Raw genomic sequence first — 19,439 nt, forward strand, 5'->3', positions numbered from 1 at the left:
ATGCAAAGCCTTTCACTGGAGGGTTTCCAGGACGGTCAAGAGGTGGTCAGGTGCCCAAGGCAGGCAGGTGCCTTCCTGCGGATAAAGTGGACCGGGCTCAGCTACAGCTAAGAAGCGAGGCCCGGAGCAGGAAGGAGAGATCCGGAACTAGATGTGAAAGGACCTCTCTGCCTCCCGGACCTCTCCGGACCGTATTACATACCGCACCCTGTCTGGTTACTCTGGTAACAGGCGTCGCGGTTCATCCGAAAACTAAAAGGTAGGTTCGCAGACCGCTAGAAGGTTGTCGGTTCGTCCGGTCCCCCCTGTCGTCTAACCCTACTGTAGTGTTCGAAGAACCGAAAGCTTCTCCTTTTCTCATTCTGAGGATACGCTGGGACACCTTCCCGCATCGGTGGGGTGGGTGCCCGGGAACTGTCCTGGTGTAGCGTCCAGCAAGTGTTCCGCCCTCTCTCATCAGCTTGCTTAGCCATCACAGTAGCCCTAGGAGATGGGCAGTGTCGTTTTCCTTCTAAGGAGAATAAACCTACGCGTATGTGTACATTCATTGTCCAAGGTCACACAGCTGGCAGGTGATAGCGCCAAGAGTGTAGTCTGGGCATTCTGGCTCCGGAGTCCATGCTGTTAATGACTATGCTGTGCTGAGCGATGAGGCCGTCTCGTGTGGCCCCCACCACATACCTCGGCGGTTTCCAGACCGGGTTCAGCCCCAGTCAGCCCAAATCCAGGGGCTGGAGAAAGGAAACCGCCAGAAATCTAGACTAAAATGAATACTCTGTTCTCTTCAGGGCGTGTGAGGGTCTATGCAGAGGTTACAGCCTCATGAGAGAACACCACGTGAAAATTTAAGGGGTACTAGATAATGTTTTTTTGTTTTTGTTTTTTTTATTCATTTTAGAGAGGAGAGGGAGAGAGAGAGAGAGAGAGAGAGAGAGAGAGAGAGAGAGAGGGAAGGGGGGGAGGAGCTGGAAGCATCAACTCCCATATGTGCCTTGACCAGGCAAGCCCAGGGTTTCGAACCGGTGACCTCAGCATTTCCAAGTCGACGCTTTATCCACTGCGCCACCACAGGTCAGGCTAGATAATTTGAGAATAAGGCAAAAGATAAAGTGGTGTTGAGCCACAGTCGTGTTTTTTTGCTTGTTTGTTTTTGTGACAGAGACTGAGAGAGACAGAGAGAAGGACAGATAGGAAGAGAGATGAGAAGCATCAATTCTTCCTTGCAGCTCCTTAGTTGTTCATTGATTGCTTTCTCATATGTTCCTCAAGGGGGGGTTGCTACAGCAGAGCTAGGTTCATGTCTATGATCCCACACTCAAGCCAACAACCCCGTGCTCAAGCCGGTGACCTCAGGGTTTCCAACTGGGAACTCCGCGTCCCAGTCTGAGGCTCTATCCACTGTGCCACCACCTAGTCAGTCTGAGCCACGGTCTTTTAGACACAGGTGTTAAGGATAACTGCTGACTTTACCAAAACAATTTCTGACCTGTTCCTCCTCCCCTAAAAGAAGAAATGAATCAATAGTTACACAAATTTTTTCCCCTTAACTCTTGTCTTTCTAGGGACTGAAGAGGCCTGTTCACCTCTATCATGAAATCCTCCTCAAAGGATCTGCTCACCCAAGCTAGTCAGTTCTGGAATCTCCTAGATGAGCTGGCTGAAAGTAACCCTGTGGGCTATGAGAAGTTCATTCAACAGCAGCTGAAAGAGGGCAGACAACTCTGTGCCGCCCCAGAACCACAGCTCTGTCTGCAGACAAGAATCCTGGTGTGTAGAGTTGTTGCCCAGGGATGGGGAGGTCCTGAAACGATCGTGCAGTAACCAGAGAGTAGCTTACCCTAAGCTTTTGCTCCTATACTTTAGCACAGGAACACTTGAAGGTAATGGCCACTCTAAATGGAAAATGAAATATACGGTGGAAGATCGCATTGAAGGAGCAAAAATAGAACATTCATATTTGATATTTTGAAGATATCAAAATTAGCCATTTTTTTCTGCTAGAATAAAAAGTAAAAGTAATGTAATGTAATGACTTATTGGGAAAACCGTAGCCTAACCAGGCAGTGACACAGTGGATAGAGTGTCAGACTGGGATGCAGAAGACCCAGGTTCAAAACCCTGAGGTTGCCGACTAGAGCACTGGCTCACCAGCTTGAGCACGGAGTCACTGGTTTAAGCAAGGGGTCACTTGCTCTGTTTAGCACCCCCCCCCCCAGGCACATATGAGAAAGCAATCAATGAACAACTATGGTGTCGCAACAAAAAACTAATGATTGATGCTTCTCATTCTCTCCTTTCCTGTCTGTCTGTCCCTATCTATCCCTCTCTGTCTCTGTAAAAAATAAAAATAAAGCTTCTGGGAGTACAGGTGCTTTTTGGTAGGCTATCACACAAGACCTCCCAATCCCATCCTTTTCTTTCTGTGTTTATTTTCTAATCCTCCACTGTTTCCACCTCAGACCTGTGAAATTACAAGCCCCGCTGACTCGTGACAGGGGATCAAAGGGCCAATCCCTGCATGTCAACCGAGCTATCCAGCCAGGTCAAAGAGATTTTTTTTAAATAAAGAGAACTTGCCTGACCTGTGGTGGCACAGTGGATAAAGTGTCAACCTGGAATGCTGAGGTCACCAGTTCAAAACCCTGGGCTTGCCTGGTCAAGGCACATATGGGAGTTGATGCTTCCTGCTCCTCCCCCCTTTCTCTATCCCTCTCACTCTCTCTCTCTCCTATCTCTCTAAAAATGAATAAATAAATAAAAAATAAATAAATAAAGAGAACTTACTTAGTTGGAGAGTTAATGAAGTAGTAAAAGGTGGTCAAACAAATGCACCAGGAACAGCTGCTTAGAACCCCTGTGAGTACCAGCTTGATTCTTTTTTTTTTTTTTTCAGGGACAGAGAGAGGGACAGACAGACAGGAACGGAGAGAGATGAGAAACATCAATCATCAGTTTTTTATTGCAACACCTTAGTTGTTCATTGATTGCTTTCTCATATGTGCCTTGACCACGGGCCTTCAGCAGACCGAGTAACCCCTTGCTCAAGCCAAGGGCCTTGGGCTCAAGCTGGTGAGCTTTTTTTTTTTTCCTCAAGCCAGATGAGCCTGCGCTCAAGCTGGTGACCTTGGAGTCTCGAACCTGGGTCCTTCCGCATCCCAGTCCGACGCACTATCCACTGCGCCACCGCCTGATCAGGCACCAGCTTGATTCTTTATGAAAAGCTTTGTGGAGCCTGACCAGGTGGTGGCGCAGTGGATAGAGTGTCAGACTGGGATACAGAGGACCCAGGTTTGAGACCCCGTGATTGCCAGCTTGAGTGCAGGCTCATCTGCTTTGAGCTAAAGCTCACCAGCTTGGACCCAAGGTCACTGGCTTGAGCAAGGGGTTACCCGTACTGCTGTAGCCCCACGGTCCCACGATCAAGGCACATATGAGAAATCAATCAATGAACAAGTAAGGTGTTGCCACGAAAAACTGATGAGTGATGCTTCTCATCTCTCTCCTTTCCTATCTGTCTGTCCCTATCTATCCCTCTCTCTGACTCTCTGTCTCTGTAAAAAAAAAAAAAAAAAAAAAAAAAAAGCTTTGGGAAAATCATGTAACAATAGTAATTTCTCAAACAGTTTTAATACATGTAATGACTTACTTGGAACCTAAAATTCTCACTCTTCAAATTTTGTGATGAGTTACTTTTAGAATATTTCTTAAAAATAAAAAACTAGGTTTAAAGATATGCAAAATTATTTGATTTCTAGAAACCAAAAGATAGAACAATGTTTATCAACATATGTCAGTGGAAGAGGATTCCAGCTCCCCAGTCAGCCACTCATCCAGTACCTGTAAGGCTTGGGAGACCAGAAGATGTGTCTGAAACATCAGGTACACAGAATTACAGGACAGAAATTACATTTAAAAATTTTTAATGGGAATAGCATAAACCAAACTTTACTTGGTAAAAGATATTGCATGTAAAACATTTTATTTGCTATAATGTAGCTAATGACTAATAAATGCACCTTTAAGCAAATTAATACTGTTTATGTAACAATATGAGCTGTTTTAAACCCACATAAAATACCAAAAAATGCCCTATTTGAAATTTTGTGTACATGTTATGCTTGCCTCTCAAATATATAGGCATAGAATTTACACTTTCTAGCTTTACCAGGATTCTGGCTTAATATATTACCTGACAGTTTCATTAGTGAAACAAGTTGTCTTTATCTCACACCCTCTGAATCTCACATGCAGATGTTTGTCTTTTATAGTCTTTTTGGGTTTTTTGGCTTTCTTTATTTTACACACAGATGTATATAAAGTCATCGATGTTGCCTACAATCCTGATGTGCTCCAGGCAGCAGAAAAGGATCCAGTGAAGAAAGATCTGTTAATACGAATGGCCATGAAATGCATTGAGGAACAACTCCAGGTCACGCTCTCACACTTTTACCATATTACCAAATTCAAAGTAAAAGGAAGCACTCAAAGGATGAAACAAAATCTGATGGGAAGCCAAACTGACCCCACAGATCTAAGAGAGAATATGAGAAAGGGTGAGTTTTTGAAGATAAATGGGAAATTAAACTGATTGTAAAATTTTGTATCCTGTGTACAGTTTGCAAACTATAAATCTCAATTTTAAAAGATGTGAAACAAAATAGAAAAAGATAAAGATTAGATATTAGAAATATTATGGCTCAGCGGTAGAGCGTCGGCCTAGCGTGCGGAGGACCCGGGTTCGATTCCCAGCCAGGGCACATAGGAGAAGCGCCCATTTGCTTCTCCACCCCTCCGCCGCGCCTTCCTCTCTGTCTCTCTCTTCCCCTCCCGCAGCTGAGGCTCCAATGGAGCAAAGATGGCCCGGGCGCTGGGGATGGCTCTGTGGCCTCTGCCTCAGGCGCTAGAGTGGCTCTGGTCGCAACATGGCGACGCCCGGGATGGGCAGAGCATCGCCCCCTGGTGGGCAGAGCATCGCCCCTGGTGGGCGTGCCGGGTGGATCCCGGTCGGGCGCATGCGGGAGTCTGTCTGACTGTCTCTCCCTGTTTCCAGCTTCAGAAAAAAGAAAAAAAAAAAAAAAAAAAAGAAATATTAGCATGTCCTGGGACTTTTAATTCCTGTAAACTTTTAAATTTTTACATCTCTTTGGTGTAAGATTCCCAAACTGATTTAGCTGCAGCTTTATCTCCCTTCTTGGCTGACAATACATATACAGCAGCTTACCGCCTGAGAGTAGTTTATGTTGTTGATTAATTTTGTGATTTTTATCTTTTTTTTTTTTCATAAAGAACTAACCCTTGAACAGATAAGCAGTACTGTGAGCAATCGAGATCACCTCCCTCAAATTTTACTACCAAACGACCAAGTTTCAGGCAAAAAAGGGTGCCTGATAGAAGAGATTTCCAGTTCAGAGACCCAGGTGGAGATGAAGAGACCAGCCCATGAGTTAAAAATTGTGGCAGATCAGAATGAGAAACCATTGAAGATTGAATTAAAAGTTGAATTACCTGGTGTTAATTCAGTATCTCTCTGTGACCTTAGTGTTTCTGAGGTAGGTTGAGTAGCTTATACTGTAAATTTGTGTCAGTCGACATTCACTATTTCATGCTGCAGTAACAAACTCCACCATCTCAGTGGTTTACAATAATTTGCTCAAGTTACATGTTAGCTAGACCTACTCTGCTCACAAGTCTTATACATTTCAAGATACAGGTGAAGAAGCAATTCTCCTGGCAGAGGGAAAATAAAATGGCCAAACTGTGCAATGAATCCTAAAACTTCCTGTCAGTCATGGCATATATCACTTGTACTCTCATTCTATTGCCCAAAGTAAGTGATTACGCCAACTCCTACGTACATCAGTAGACAGGGAAGAATATTCTTCTCACATGGCCGGGATACACATATAATCCTCTTACAAAAGATCAAATAATTGGCAACAATCCTACAGTGCACCCCAGTCCAGTCTTTTTGTCACAAATATTTGCATCTTTCCCCAAGGAAGATACCTCCAATTCCAGGATCAGACTGTAAAGTACAGGATTTTGCCCTCATAGTCTGCATTCTGCTCCTCTTGAACCAGACCTATGAACTGCAAAGACAAGTCATCTACTCCCACAACCTCATGCACCATATGATTTGAAACAGGGAGAAGATAACCACAGTTAACAGTCTCAGTTTAGAAATGGTAAAAATATAAGGCACACAGCAGTCACTGATTTACAGCAATGCTGAAATCCTGATAGACAGTATTCCAAGGGTCCCTTTTCCTGGATGAAGATGTTCTGACTTAGGGCCATGACAGATTCCTTTATTACCTAGTCCCCTACCTAGTTCCACTGTTTTCCATCACCTTCAATTCCATTCTTTGCGAAGGTTCCCCCCACATTTGATCACATCTAAAGAGAGAACTGGACAACATGCCATCCTTAGATGCTGAGCACTCAGCGTGGTTTGTGTCCATGGAATGTTGGGGTCCAAAGATTATTTTACATTAGTTTTAATCGAAGCTGGTAAAAATTTTATTTAATTCCAATCAGTGCTGTTACCCAACAATTTTTTTTTTGTTTGAGAGAGTGAGAGATGGAGGGACAGACAGACAGGAAGGGAGAGAGATGAGAAGAAACTCATAGTTGTGGAACCATAGTTGTTTATTGATTGCATTCTCATATGTGCCTTGATGGGGGTGCTGCAGCCAGGCCACTGACCCCTTGCTCAAGCCAGCAACTTTGGGCTTAAGTCAGCGACCTTGGGCTTCAGCCAGTGACCACTTGTTCATGTCTATGATCCCACGCTCATGCCAATGACATCAGGGTTTCCAAACTGGGTCCTCAGCATCCCAGGCCAACACTCTATCCACTGTGCCACCACCTGGTCAGGCTATACCCAACAAATCTTTTTTAGACATCCATTTTTTAAAATTGATTTTAGCAAGAGGAAGGGAGAGTGAAAGAGAGACAAGGATATCAGTCTTTTCCTGTATGTGCCCTGACCAGGGATCAAACCAGCAACCTCTGTACTTAAGGCCAATCAATGCTCCAACCAGCAGAGCTATCTGGCCAGGGCTAGACATAACCATTTTTCAATGGCCTTTCTTTACTTAATAGCTGTGATTTGTGTCAAATGCAAAGATTTATTGTGATGTAATCCTTAACGAAGGTAGAAATTTCTTATTTTAGAGAAACATGACTGGGAACAGAGGGGACATGGAGAGATGAGAACCATCAGCTCATGGTTGCTTCACTTTAGTTGTTTATTGATTGTGTCTCATACATGCCTTGATCGGGGGGAGGGAGTAGGCTCAAGCTGAGCCAGCAACACTGGGCTCAAGCCAGTGACCTTTGGCATCATGCCAGCGACAGTTGGGCTCATGTCAATGATCCCATGTTCAAGCTAGCAAGCCCAAGCTCAAGCTAACAAGCCCACACTCTAGCCGACAACCTCAGGGTTTTGAACCTGGGCCCTCAGTGTCCCAGGCCAACACTCAATCCTCCGTGCCACTCCCAGACAGGCAACCTACGTAGAAATTTTAACAAAAGTATAAGGACTTGTGATTTAGTCATTGTCTCCAGACTGTCTTAATCAGCCTTTGTTAAAAAAAAAAAAAGAAAGAAAGAAAAATCTCAGCCCTGGCCAGTGGCTCAATGGATAGAGCATCATCTTGGCATATGGATGTCCTGGGTTTGATTCCCAGTCATGGTACATAGGAAAAGCGACCATCTGCTTCTCTCCCCCTCTCTCCCTCACTCCCTTTCCTCTCTTTAAAATAAATCAATAAATAAAATCTTTTTTTAAAAAAAACTCTCTTGACATGACCTGTGGTGGCGCAGTGGATAAGTCGTTGACCTGGAATGCTGAGGTCACCGGTTCGAAACCCTGGGCTTGCCTGGTTAAGGCACATGTGGGAGTTGATGCTTCCTGCTCCTCCCCACTTTCTCACTCTCTCTCTCCTCTCTAAAATGAATAAATAAATTTAAAAAATTAAAAAAAAAAACTCTCTTGGAGCCCTGGCCAGTTGGCTCAGTGGTAGAGCGTCGGCCTGGCGTGCAGGAGTCCTGGGTTCGATTCCGGCCAGGGCACACAGGAGAAGCGCCCATCTGCTTCTCCACTCCTCCCCCTCTCCTTCCTCTCTGTCTCTCTCTTCCCCTCCCGCAGCCAAGGCTCCACTGGAGCAAAGTTTGCCCGGGCGCTGAGGATGGCTCTGTGGCCTCTGCCTCAGGCGCTAGAATGGCTCTGATTGCGGCAGAGCGATGCCCCAAGATGGGCAGAGCATCGCCCCCTGGTGGGCATGCCGGGTGGATCCCGGTCGGGTGCATGTGGGAGTCTGTCTGACTGCCTCCCCATTTCCAGCTTTGGAAAATGCAAAAACAAAACAAAACAAAACTCTCTTGGGCCTGACCAGGTGGTGGCGCAGTGGATAAAGTGTCGGACTGGGATGCAGAGGACCCAGGTTCAAGTCCCCGAGATCGCTAGCTTGAGCGTGGGCTCATCTAGTCCCGGTCGAGCGCATGCGGGAGTCTGTCTGACTGCCTCCCCCTTTCCAACTTCAGAAAAATACAAAAAAAAAAAAACAACCCACATAAATCCCTAGTCAAGGCACAAACAAGAATCAACTAATGAGTGTATAAATAAGTGTAACAGCAAACAATGTTTCTCTTTCTCTACCTGTCTCAAATATATATATTTAAACTCTCTTGGTTTATTATTCTTAGGATGATTTACTGATTGAGGTCTCTGAGAAGTATAGATTACATCTGAATCTTCCAGAATCTGTGGATACTGAAATGACTTCAGCAAAATTTATCAAAGAGAAAGCTACATTAATCGTCACAATGCCACTGGTGTAAGTCAAGAACTAAATTTAGGTGAATTAAGGGACCTTCATTATGGGTGAAGAAAGAGTGGTTTATCTTAAAAGCGCATTTCATGTTTTCTAAGAGTTCCTTTTGATGGAATGAGATTTTCTGATTATCTGTTACCTTAAAAATAAAAAAAAAATTCATCCTAGCCCTGGCTAGATAGCTTGATTGGTTAGTGTCATCCTGAAGTGCAGAGGTTGCCAGTTCAATCCCCGGTCAGGGCACATACAAGAGCAGATCAATGTTCTGTCTCTCTCTCTCTCTCTCTCTCTCAAGTCAATTTAAACAAAAACAAAAAAACAAAAAAACCCTCTCATCTGTATGCACCATGGTTGCAGGTTTGATCCCCCAGTCAGGGCACAAACACGAAGTAATCAATGTGCAAGTAAATGAAACAACTAAGTGGAACAGCAAGTTACCCTCCTTCTCTCTCAAATCAATGGGAAAAAAACTTACTTTCTCCTCAAATAAACAAGCAGAAACTACTAAAAACAGTACTGCCAGGATATACTTGTTTTTGAATATGTTTGTCATGGTCTTTTTTTTTTTTTTTTTTTTTGTATTTTTCTGAAGCTGGAAACGGGGAGAGACAGTCAGACAGACTCCCGCATGCGCCCGACCGGAATTCACCCGGCACGCCCACCAGGGGCGAGGCTCTGCCCCTCCGGGGCGTCGCTCTGCCGAGACCAGAGCCACCCTAGCGCCCGGGGCAGAGGCCAAGGAGCCATCCCCAGCGCCCGGGCCATCTTTGCTCCAATGGAGCCTCGGCTGCTGCAGGAGGGGAAGAGAGAGACGGAGAGGAAGGAGGGGGGGGTGTGGAGAAGCAAATGGGCGCTTCTCCTATGTGCCCTGGCCGGGAATCAAACCCGGGCCCCCGGCACGCCAGACCGACACTCTACCGCTGAGCCAACTGGCCAGGGCCTGTCATGGTCTTAAGTAACTTAAATACCATTTGGAAAAATTCTATTTGTTTCTAAAGTAACATGTGGGAATTCTGTTTACTAGTTGAAAAAATAAATGTTGTGTCTAGTAAATTTTTGCATCAGACACAAATCCCAGATTGTGTAAGAAGTTTTTTATCATCAAGATGGTCCATAGGAGTAAAGGTTTCCTCCAACAATAAAGATACAAGGTCAGTGTAATGATATGCAAATTTACTTCTGTGAATCTCTACTTCTATGAAATAGCTGACATCCCAGCTACCCAGGTGGGCATGGACCTGTGGACTGGACACAAAGATGCAGTAATAGTAACTGGGTGTTATTGCACATAAGGTGCAAAAAAGTATCTAACTCTAATTTAAGAAAAAGGGAGTTGACATTGGGACAAGTGTCTTTCTCCTAGGAAAATAACTTTTTGTAATTTAAAAAATGTATTGATTTTTAGAGAGGGAGGGAGGAACACTGATTTGCTGTTCCAACCAATGCATTCATTGGTTGATTTAAAAATTTTTTTAATTCATTTGAGTGAAGGGAGAGAGAGAGAGAGAGAGGGAGGAGAGGAGGAGCAGGAGGCATCAACTTCCATACGTGCCTAGACCAGGCAAGTCTAGGGTTTTGAACCAGCAACCTCAGCATTCCAGATCAACACTTTATCCACTGTACCACCACAGGTCAGACCATTGGTCAATTCTTGTATTTGCCCTACAGGGGACCAAACCTGAAATCTTGGTGTACCGGGACGATGCTCTAACTAACTCGGCCACTTGGCAAGGGCCAAAGAAAATAATTTTAAAAATACTTTTCAACTCCCATTCATCTAAGTTGTCAGATATTTGTTCCATACAAAGGTATCAACTTCCCAGTTTATATCCCAAGTGAGCATTGCTCACATCAAACCATAAACATTCCTTAATTCTTCTCTAGAACAAAACATTCTTGTGATTAGTTTTTAGTTCAACAGTTTTTAAAGTCCCTATTAATCTTATTTCTTAAAATTGTATTTATTGATTTTTGAGAGAGAATGAAAGGGGGGGAATCTTTTCTTGGGGAGGTGGGGGACATCTAATACACTTAATGTTTAAATGTTAAATATAGGCCCAGATCAGCTAACTCAGTAGAGTGTTGGCCCAGCTTATGGGTGTCCTGGGTTTAATCCCTGGTCAGGGCTAACATGAGAAGCGACCACCTGCTTCTCCCTCCTCTTTCTCCTCTCACGCAGCCAGTGGCTTGACTGGTGCAAGGCCCTAAAGATAGCTCTGTTGATTTTAGCATTAGCCCAGATGGGGGCTGATGGGTGGATCTCAGTCAGGTACTTGCGGGAGTCTGTCTCCCCTCCTCTCACCTAAAAAAAAATGTTGACTATGCTAGTTATTTCCCAAAATCATTTCACTTATAGAACTTCAATGGACTTTTTTATTGAAAAAACATCCCCACCTCCCCCTCCCTACAAGAAAACCAAAACTTTGCCCAGGAAGAGCATAAACTAATGAACTGTGGAGTATAAATTTGAATCTTACCAACATCTTTTTTCCTCAAAATTGGAAATTATTCAAGATAGATACTGTCCTTGATTTAGAGACCAGATTTTTCTATAATTAGTTTTAGACCAATTGTCAGTTATGATTCTTTCCCATGTACTCCAGGGCTTCTGCATTAGCAGGTGATAAGTCTTCCTTGAAACACATTCCTATCCAGTCTTGCACTGGTCAACCCTCTTGTAGAGCAGGCCTTGAGATACTGTAACTACATCCACAAACCTCAGGATTGCAGTAAAATATCTAACAGCCAGACCACACTTTCATCTTGCAATGTGCCACACCCCAACATGAGGTGCTTCAGTAACTCCTTAAGCTAAAAGTATTAGATTATATCCTTCTGAACTCAGTCCTGATTTTATCAATTCTATGAACTCAAAAAGTGTCTGTAGTTAAGAGCCTTATATCCCTGCTCTGAATCATTTATTGTGAAAATTAATTACCAACAGATGAAAAATTAGTTACCAACAGGTGAGACATATTGAAAACATCTAGTTTCACTTTTAAACAATCTACTTTGGCCTGAGCAGGCGGGGTCACATTGGATAGAGCATTGGACTGGGACATGGAGGACCCAGGTTCGAAACTCTGAGGTCACGGCTTGAGCACGTGCTCACTAACTTGAGTGTAAGATCATACACATGACCCCACGGTTGCTGGCTTGAGCCCAAAGGTCACTAACTTGAAGCCCAAGGTCACTGGCTTGAGCAAGGGGTCACTCACTCAGCTATCCAAAGAAAATCCAATCTGAACCAAACCACTATTTCTAACCTTTACTCTGTGAATTATAGTAAGATAGATTGAATCCAGATTTAGATTATAGGTCAGATTAATTTTTAACTCAACAATTTTTATTAGAAGACAACTTTTTATTTTTTTTCAAGGGAACAAAAGAGCCATAAACATAAGCAAAGAATGAATTATCGCTGAAGTTTCCTGTGTTTGCACCAGATGTAGCTCATTCTGATGATGGTCCCTTGTGATAAACTTGTTGCTTCTGTGTAATCTTCAGTTCAAGCTATAATTACTAATTACCATATTGATGTTTTCATAACAGTACAAGGGAAATATTTGTGGAATATATGGAGTGTCACTTGTGCACCATGTAATAATGAACATTTAGAAATAGATTCAACAGTGAAAGAGCTAAATTTCAGGGGCTAGCTCCATATTTTACATATAAGAAAGCACTATCAGATTAATTTTAAATAGTCAAAACAATTTCAAATATTAAAGCACATCAATTCAACAGAAAGCCTGGAACTGTGATAATGTTCCCCATTCATTTTTATTATCTTGACTATTATCCCCCTACCCAGCCAAAGAAAGGCAAATGGAAAAAAATATTTAGGCTGATAAGGTAGTATGCAACCTAAGTATTTTTTTCTCTCACCAATAGGATTTTAGGATTAAAATTAAATTAAAATTTTTAATTTACGAGTTAACCCTGGGGTGGGAAAACACAGGGCACTTTTTTATACACATTTAACAGTTTTTACTTTATCCAAGTAGAAATGACCCCTTTGCTTTGGTCATCATCTTTCAGTGCCCTTCCCCAGTATCTCTCTCCCTCTTCTTTTCAGAGAACTTGTTAGTCTATGTGTGGACTTTGGCACATATCTCTAGAAACCATATTTTACTTATGTACACTTATTCCATTGTTACTTGATATAGTTTTCCAAAGTTATATTTGAGTAGTAAGTTCTGGTAATTAAGTTCATTTGCAAGCAACCACCACTTAATATTGATGGAAAAATTCTACTTTCACAACTTCTCTGTTAAATTCCGTAAGCATATTCTTTTATTTGGAGGTAATGTAGAATTCTACTTAGAATTATACATTTAAGTTGTTTAAATACCCACACAAATTCTCATTTGTATCAAGTATCTGGTGTGTGTGTGTGTGTGTGTGTGTGTGTGTGTGTGTGTGTGATCTCAAGGAGGGAAAACCACCATTTTGGGATTCAGGGAAAAATAAACAATGGTTGAAGAAGTATAAGAAAATGCTGACTTTTTAAAATTTCCCTTATTTTCCTTGAAGTTTTCTACTCTTGCCATCCAGGATAAAATCAAGATCAGATAAAAGAAAAAAATTAATTAGGGTTAAATTCCAAAATCATGTTTCAGTTCAAACCCGTTCCCTAAGAGAACAAAGTCTCCTGACTTCTCTTTTCCTCAAATATAAAGAAAACATCTGAGGAAATTAAATTTCAAAATCTTAAGGTTTTATCCAGGTTACTTTTATGTACCTGGCTCAATAGGAAAACACAATTCTACCTTTACACAGTGAAAGTACTTATCACCCAAGGGCTATGCCACAAGTCCCTTGACCAGGAGTATTCAGCTTAAAATTTGGTGTTTACTAAATGTGCACAATATTTGAGTGTAACTGGAATTTTTAAAAATTCAACAATGACCATTACAAGTAACTTAACAGGACAGACTCAAAAATAACTGCTTAGCTTTAAAATAAAAAGAACCACCTGTTTAATAACATATTTATATCTTGATAAGACTGAACCAATATGACCTTGGAGAGTCTAGAAATTCTTGGGTTAATTATAACAACATGGTGACAGGTTTCTCAATGTACTTTCTAAACTCAGCAAGCCACTGGGCTCCAACTGCTCCATCGACTACCCGATGATCACAACTTAGTGTAACAGACATCATGCTAGCCACTTCAAATCTAGAAAAAGATAAAAAATATTATTAGGTATTCTAAAAGCAATCACCAGATTTTAGCCAGTAACAGTCCAAATGCCAACTCTGGCCTTATACTCCCAGCCAGGTAATATTATTTTCTACCTATTCTTTATGTCCTGCAGACTTCTAGCCAAAATTTATAGCGTAAAGAAGCAAAACAAACAGCCATCTGGAGCACAGATCAGCAAACTAAAGGCCCACAGGCCAAATCCCACCAAATGAGTTTACTGGAACTCATTTACACAGTGCCGATGGCTGCTTTCACCCGACACTGGCACAGTATCTGCAAGAGAGACCATAGGACTCACAAAGCCTTAAATATTTACTCTTTGGCATCTGACACTATCTGAAGTTAGAACATGCCATGCCAGTAATTCTAAAACTGGGCCTCAAATCAGTTGTAATGTAATTACAGTGAGCTTACAGCCACTCTCCATTCTGGCACTCACCCTTTCTCGTTGTCTGCAGGGACCAGTCTGTCTTCTGAAGCACCAATGGCCAAAATACACGCTTGAGGCGGGTTAATAATAGCAGAGAAGTTCTTAATTCCAAACATTCCTAAATTGGAGATGGTAAAAGTGCCACCCTAGAGGAAAAAAATTAAAATTAGATCATGTTAATTGCTCATTAATATAAATCTGAAAAAAACTAACATTTGTGAAAAGACCTTAAGATCTTTTACTTTAAGAAAAGCCTCTGAACTATCATAAAAAAGTGTATGAAATGACATATTAATTAGCTTGACTGATGATCATTTCATAATGTATGTATACATCAAAACATCAAGCTGTACACCTTAAATACATAGTTCCAATTTATGAATCACAACATCATTATAGCTGAAAGGAAACAATAAAGGCCTAATTGAAATACTCTGCACTTAAAAATACACAATCATTACAATATGAGTAAGTCAGTTGCATGGCCTTTGTATACAAGCTGGAAAATGTCTTTTTTGTGTGTGTATGTGACAGAAACAGAAAGGGGAACAGAGAGGGACATACAGACAGGAAGGGAGAGAGATGAGAAGCATTTCTTTGTTGCGGCACCTTAGTTGTTCATTGATTACTTTCTCATATGTGCCTTGACTGGGAGGCCACAGCAAACAGAGTGACCCCTTGCTCAAGCCAGCGACCTTGTCTGTGCTCAAGCTGGTGAGCCTTGCTCAAACCAGATGAGCCCATGCTCAAGCTGGTGACCTCAGGGTTTCAAACCTGGGTCCTCTGCATCCCAGTCTGACACTCTATCCACTGTGCCACCACTTGGTCAGGCTAGAAAATGTCTTATTTTCAGCCTTTGATAGGTTAACTCAATTTTTCTTTATTTTCAAGACCTTGTGTCAGTGAGACTAAAAGGCAGAATAAAAGGTGGAAAATGCAATAAAAGTATAATGCCAACGTTAAAAATAACATAATTGTTAACATTCAGAAGATAAATAAATAATAGTTTACCTGGAACTCATGCGGCTGTAATTTGCCCTCTCGTGCTTTGGTTGCTAAAGAAACAACATCATTAGCAATGGTTTCCAGTCCCTTTATATGTGCATTAAATACAATAGGTGTGATAAGTCCTGCAGGAGTACTGACTGCAACACTGATATCAACAACATGATTTCTATTTAAAAAGAAAAAAGAAAAGGAATCTCAATAATTATCAGCATTGTTTATTAAGAGCATATGTATTAAGCAAGAATATTGACATTTACTTCAGTCTGTGCTACTGTTCAGCCAGAGGTATCTCTCCTGGTTTCTCCATTCTGCTCTGCACCCATCTGGACTTAACACGTTTAAGAAATGAAGGGTACATGTGCCAGTAGGCTGGTTTCACACGCATTCTCTAACTCTCCCATCTGCCTCAACTAACACGTTTGTAGGTAGAGAGGGAGGCTCAGAATTCAATGAGAATTAAACAAAAAACATCCTTAGATTTTGTGATAAAGTGGCTTGGCTGGAGCTGAATCTTCAAGTGAAGCTTGAGCAGATGAAAGGAAGAATGAAGAGAAAGAAGTGCATTGTGATAGAAACAGGAGTGCTCAGGATGTAGGGTGGCGGTGTCCTAGAACAAAGGATTTCCAATTTTTTCTACACCATGGGCATCTTTGCATTTGGGTCTCATCTCAGAATATTTTTTAACAAAAAAAAGAAAAAAACCTATACAGTAAACAACTATACTGAAATTTAATTATCTAATTATTCAAAAACCAAAATATGATACATGTGCTATTGTATTAACTCATTAACAAGATCTTGCAGCAGGTCTAATAATGGCTACAATTTTAAAGTAGTAATAAGGAAAACAATATTTTATTTAATACACCTGCAACAAGTACAGAATGATATAAAAATAACTGATTTTTAGCCCTGGCCTGGTAGCTCAGTTCATTAGAGCATGGTCCCAATACATCAAGGTTGTGGGTTCCATCCCCACTCCAGACACATACAAGAATAATAGACCAATGAATGCATGGATAAGTGGAAAAGCATATCGATGTTTCTCTTTCTCAAAAATCAATAAATTTTAAAAAGAAAGGAATTGATTTTTACTGGTCACCAATACAAGTACTATTAACAGTGTAATGGGGAAATGAATAGGCTATATTACTGATACTAGTTTACAGAATAAAATTAGCCCTGGCTGACTGGCTCAATACTAGAACATCAGCCTGGTATATGAAAGTCCTGGGTTCGATTCCCAGTCAGGGCACACAGGAAAAGAGACTATCTGCTTCTGTACCCCTTCCCCTTCTCTCTCTCACTCTCCTCCTCTCCCACAGCCATGGCTCAAATGGTTTGAGCAAGTTGGCCTCAGGTGCCGAGGATGGCTCCATGGCTTTGCCTCAGGCGCTGAAATAACATGGTTGCCGAGCAACAGAGCAATGCCCCAGATGGGCAGAGCATCGCCCACTAGTGAGCTTGCCAGGTGAATCCCAGTCAGGGCACATGTGGCAGTCTGTCTGCCTCCCTGCCTCTCACTGAATAAAAAAATAAAAATAAATACAAGAATAAAATTAAAATAAAAATATTCTAGCCTGACCAGGCAGTGGCACAGTAGATAGAGCATCAGACTGGGACACAAAGGACCCAGGTTTGAAACCTCAAGGTCACTGGCTTGAGCGCAGACTCATTTAGCTTGAGCACAGGCTCACCAGCTTGAGCGTGGGGTCACTAGCTTTGCATGGAATCACAGACATGATCCCATGGTCACTGGCTTGAGCAAGGGGTCACTTGCTCTGCTGTAGCCCCCTGGTCAAGGCACATATGAGAAAGTGGTCAATGAACAACTAAGGTGCCACAATGAAGACTTGATGCTTCTCATCTCTCTCCCTTCCTGTCTGTCCCTATCTGTCCCTCTCTCAGACTCACTCTGTCAAAAAAGAACAAACCAGAATATTCTAAATAAGCTTATAAAAGAATTTCTGTAAAGCTAATTATGTGAACCTTAGTAAATATTAAATCCAGCTTGTTACTTTAATTACGATTTTTTTTTATTGATTTGAGAAAAAGGAGGTGGGGGGGAGAGAGTGAAAGAAAGGGGGGGAGTGGAGCGGGAAGTATCAATTCATAGTAGTTACTTCTCATATGGGCCTTGACCCAGCAAGCCCAGGATTTCAAACCACGACCTCAGCATGCCAGGTCAACTCTTTATCTCCTGTATCACCACAGGTCTGGCTATAACTATGTAATCTAGTAATAAAATTATGTATCCTGTAACATATTAAATGTATATATCAATCCTATACTTTTATCTCTGGCCAAGTTCTCGTTACAGCCTGTCACCCTCTGGCTGATGCACATCAAGAGATGGTATGAAAAATGGGACACAGCAGAAACTACAGGACTGTACCTTAGCTCCTCCCCTCTCTCCCTCCACAGTGAGGCTGGCTGTTTTGACTCTCAGACAAGGCTAAGGGAGCAGCCTGAATGCAGGGATGTGGAGACACCAGTTTCAGAATAACAGTAACTCCATGAGTTACTTGGTAACTTCAGTTTCAGTTACAAGGCCAAGAAGACCACAGAAGTCCAGTCTACCATGAAGATAAGAACTTCCTTCCCTGAAGAGAAATTGCACATCTGCCCTCCCCCTAGCATTTCCCCTCTCCTGAATCCCCTCTACAATCTGGCCAAGGCATCTGCACTGTTAAGATGGGTTTTTGAGAACAGGAGTGTCCCCTTCTTCTCAGGTGGCCAGCACTTGAATAAACTTCTTTCCTTTCACCAGCACCTGTGTCACAAGCACTGGCTTTTCATGTCAAGGCAGGCAGCTGAATTTATATTCAGTTAACAATAGCCCTTTGATTTGTTTTCTACTTTTTTAACAGAAGGAAACACTAAATTTCAGTTACAGGTTAGTGGAAAAGAATGATTGTTTCCCCTACTCTAGTCCCTTGACTCTTCAATTGTAGCCACAGCACAACTAGTTATCTATGGAAAAACCCCTAATAAAGTGTTCTACAACTGAGAAAAAGGTAAAACTTTCACACGAAGGAAAACTCCAGCTCCTTCTAGGCACAAACTTTAGAGGATTTTAGGTACCAAATCCCTCAATGTGCACACACTGGCCAGAGCTAGCTGGCTTTTGCCATTTTCAAACAAAGGGACCTGCTCTAATACCACTTATGGCCTTTAGCAGCTACCACAGCTGGGCTCTGGCCAACATATCACATAGCAAACACTGTTTTCTTAATAAACTATCCTATTACAATATTATTTGTTTATGATCTTCTTTGTAGACAGTAGAGATGGTGTTTCCTATCCTGTTTACCACTGAATCCAGCAAACAGAACATGTTCAATAAATACTGATTAGCTGTATGAACAAAAAAATGAGGGGTATTTGGTAAGAATTAGTGAACAATACTGAGAAACTGTCCTACAACCTCAATCCTTTGATCTAAGTAGGGTTTCCTTCAGATATTCTTAAAAGATTAAATATAAATTGACTCTATCACTCAACAATTCCATTCTAAGGAATATACCAAAGAGAAATGAAAACACACTAACACAAATAATATGCATAGTCATATCAACCCTCTAAAAGATATGTCTATGTCTAGCCTGACTGGTGGCACAATGGACACAGCAATGACCTGGGAGGACCCAGGTTCGAAGCCCCAAGGTCGCCAGCTTGAGCAAGGGGTCACTGGCCCCCAGTCAAGGCACGTATAAGAAGCTATCGATGAGCAATTAAAGTGCCACAATTATGAATTAATACTTCTCCCTATCTCTGTCTCTCGCAAATAAGTAATTAAATAAATAAGTAAATGGTATGTCTATGTCTTTTTTATTTATTTATTTTTATTTTTTTACAGAGACAGAGAGAGAGAGAGTCAGAGAGAGGGATAGACAGGGACAGACAGACAGGAACGAAGAGATGAGAAGCATCAATCATTAGTTTTTCGTTGC

General features: G+C 41.9%; 2 protein-coding genes across 6 annotated transcripts in view; one reads left to right on the top strand and one right to left on the bottom strand.

Moving 5' to 3' along the window:
* Positions 1 to 116: 116 nt before the first annotated feature.
* Positions 117 to 18,920, top strand: PIH1D2 (PIH1 domain containing 2). 4 transcript variants are annotated; one of them, XM_066373421.1, is made up of 7 exons: positions 117 to 259; positions 1,563 to 1,767; positions 3,756 to 3,879; positions 4,308 to 4,553; positions 5,287 to 5,549; positions 8,710 to 8,840; positions 17,795 to 18,916. In XM_066373421.1, exons 2-7 carry the CDS (start codon positions 1,591 to 1,593, stop codon positions 17,823 to 17,825), a joined length of 972 nt encoding a protein of 323 aa, XP_066229518.1. In that variant the 5' UTR covers positions 117 to 259; positions 1,563 to 1,590; the 3' UTR covers positions 17,826 to 18,916. The 4 variants fall into 4 exon arrangements, with proteins under 4 accessions (XP_066229518.1, XP_066229528.1, XP_066229509.1 ...); XM_066373431.1 differs by having other exon boundaries at positions 17,807 to 18,916; XM_066373412.1 differs by having other exon boundaries at positions 17,911 to 18,913.
* The window catches only part of DLAT (dihydrolipoamide S-acetyltransferase), a 32,905-nt gene continuing 25,627 nt past the window's right edge, over positions 12,162 to 19,439 (bottom strand). For both annotated transcript variants that reach the window (XM_066373366.1, XM_066373375.1), the window contains exons 12-14: positions 15,490 to 15,652; positions 14,488 to 14,624; positions 12,162 to 14,021 (exon numbers count right to left, since the gene is read on the bottom strand). In XM_066373366.1, the coding sequence (XP_066229463.1) occupies positions 13,892 to 14,021; positions 14,488 to 14,624; positions 15,490 to 15,652 (430 nt within the window). In that variant the 3' untranslated portion in view covers positions 12,162 to 13,891. The remainder of the gene's footprint in view (positions 14,022 to 14,487; positions 14,625 to 15,489; positions 15,653 to 19,439) is intronic.

This window comes from Saccopteryx leptura, chromosome 1 (assembly GCF_036850995.1).
Source record: "Saccopteryx leptura isolate mSacLep1 chromosome 1, mSacLep1_pri_phased_curated, whole genome shotgun sequence".
NCBI lineage: Eukaryota > Metazoa > Chordata > Mammalia > Chiroptera > Emballonuridae > Saccopteryx > Saccopteryx leptura.

Coding starts and splice junctions, on each gene's coding strand:
- PIH1D2 (XM_066373412.1), top strand. CDS start 1,591: ATGAAATCCTCCTCAAAGGATCTGCTCACCCAAGCTAGTCAGTTCTGG. Junction 3,880..4,307: donor AGATGTGTCTGAAACATCAG/GTACACAGAATT, acceptor TTTTACACACAG/ATGTATATAAAGTCATCGAT. Junction 4,554..5,286: donor AAGAGAGAATATGAGAAAGG/GTGAGTTTTTGA, acceptor TTTTTCATAAAG/AACTAACCCTTGAACAGATA.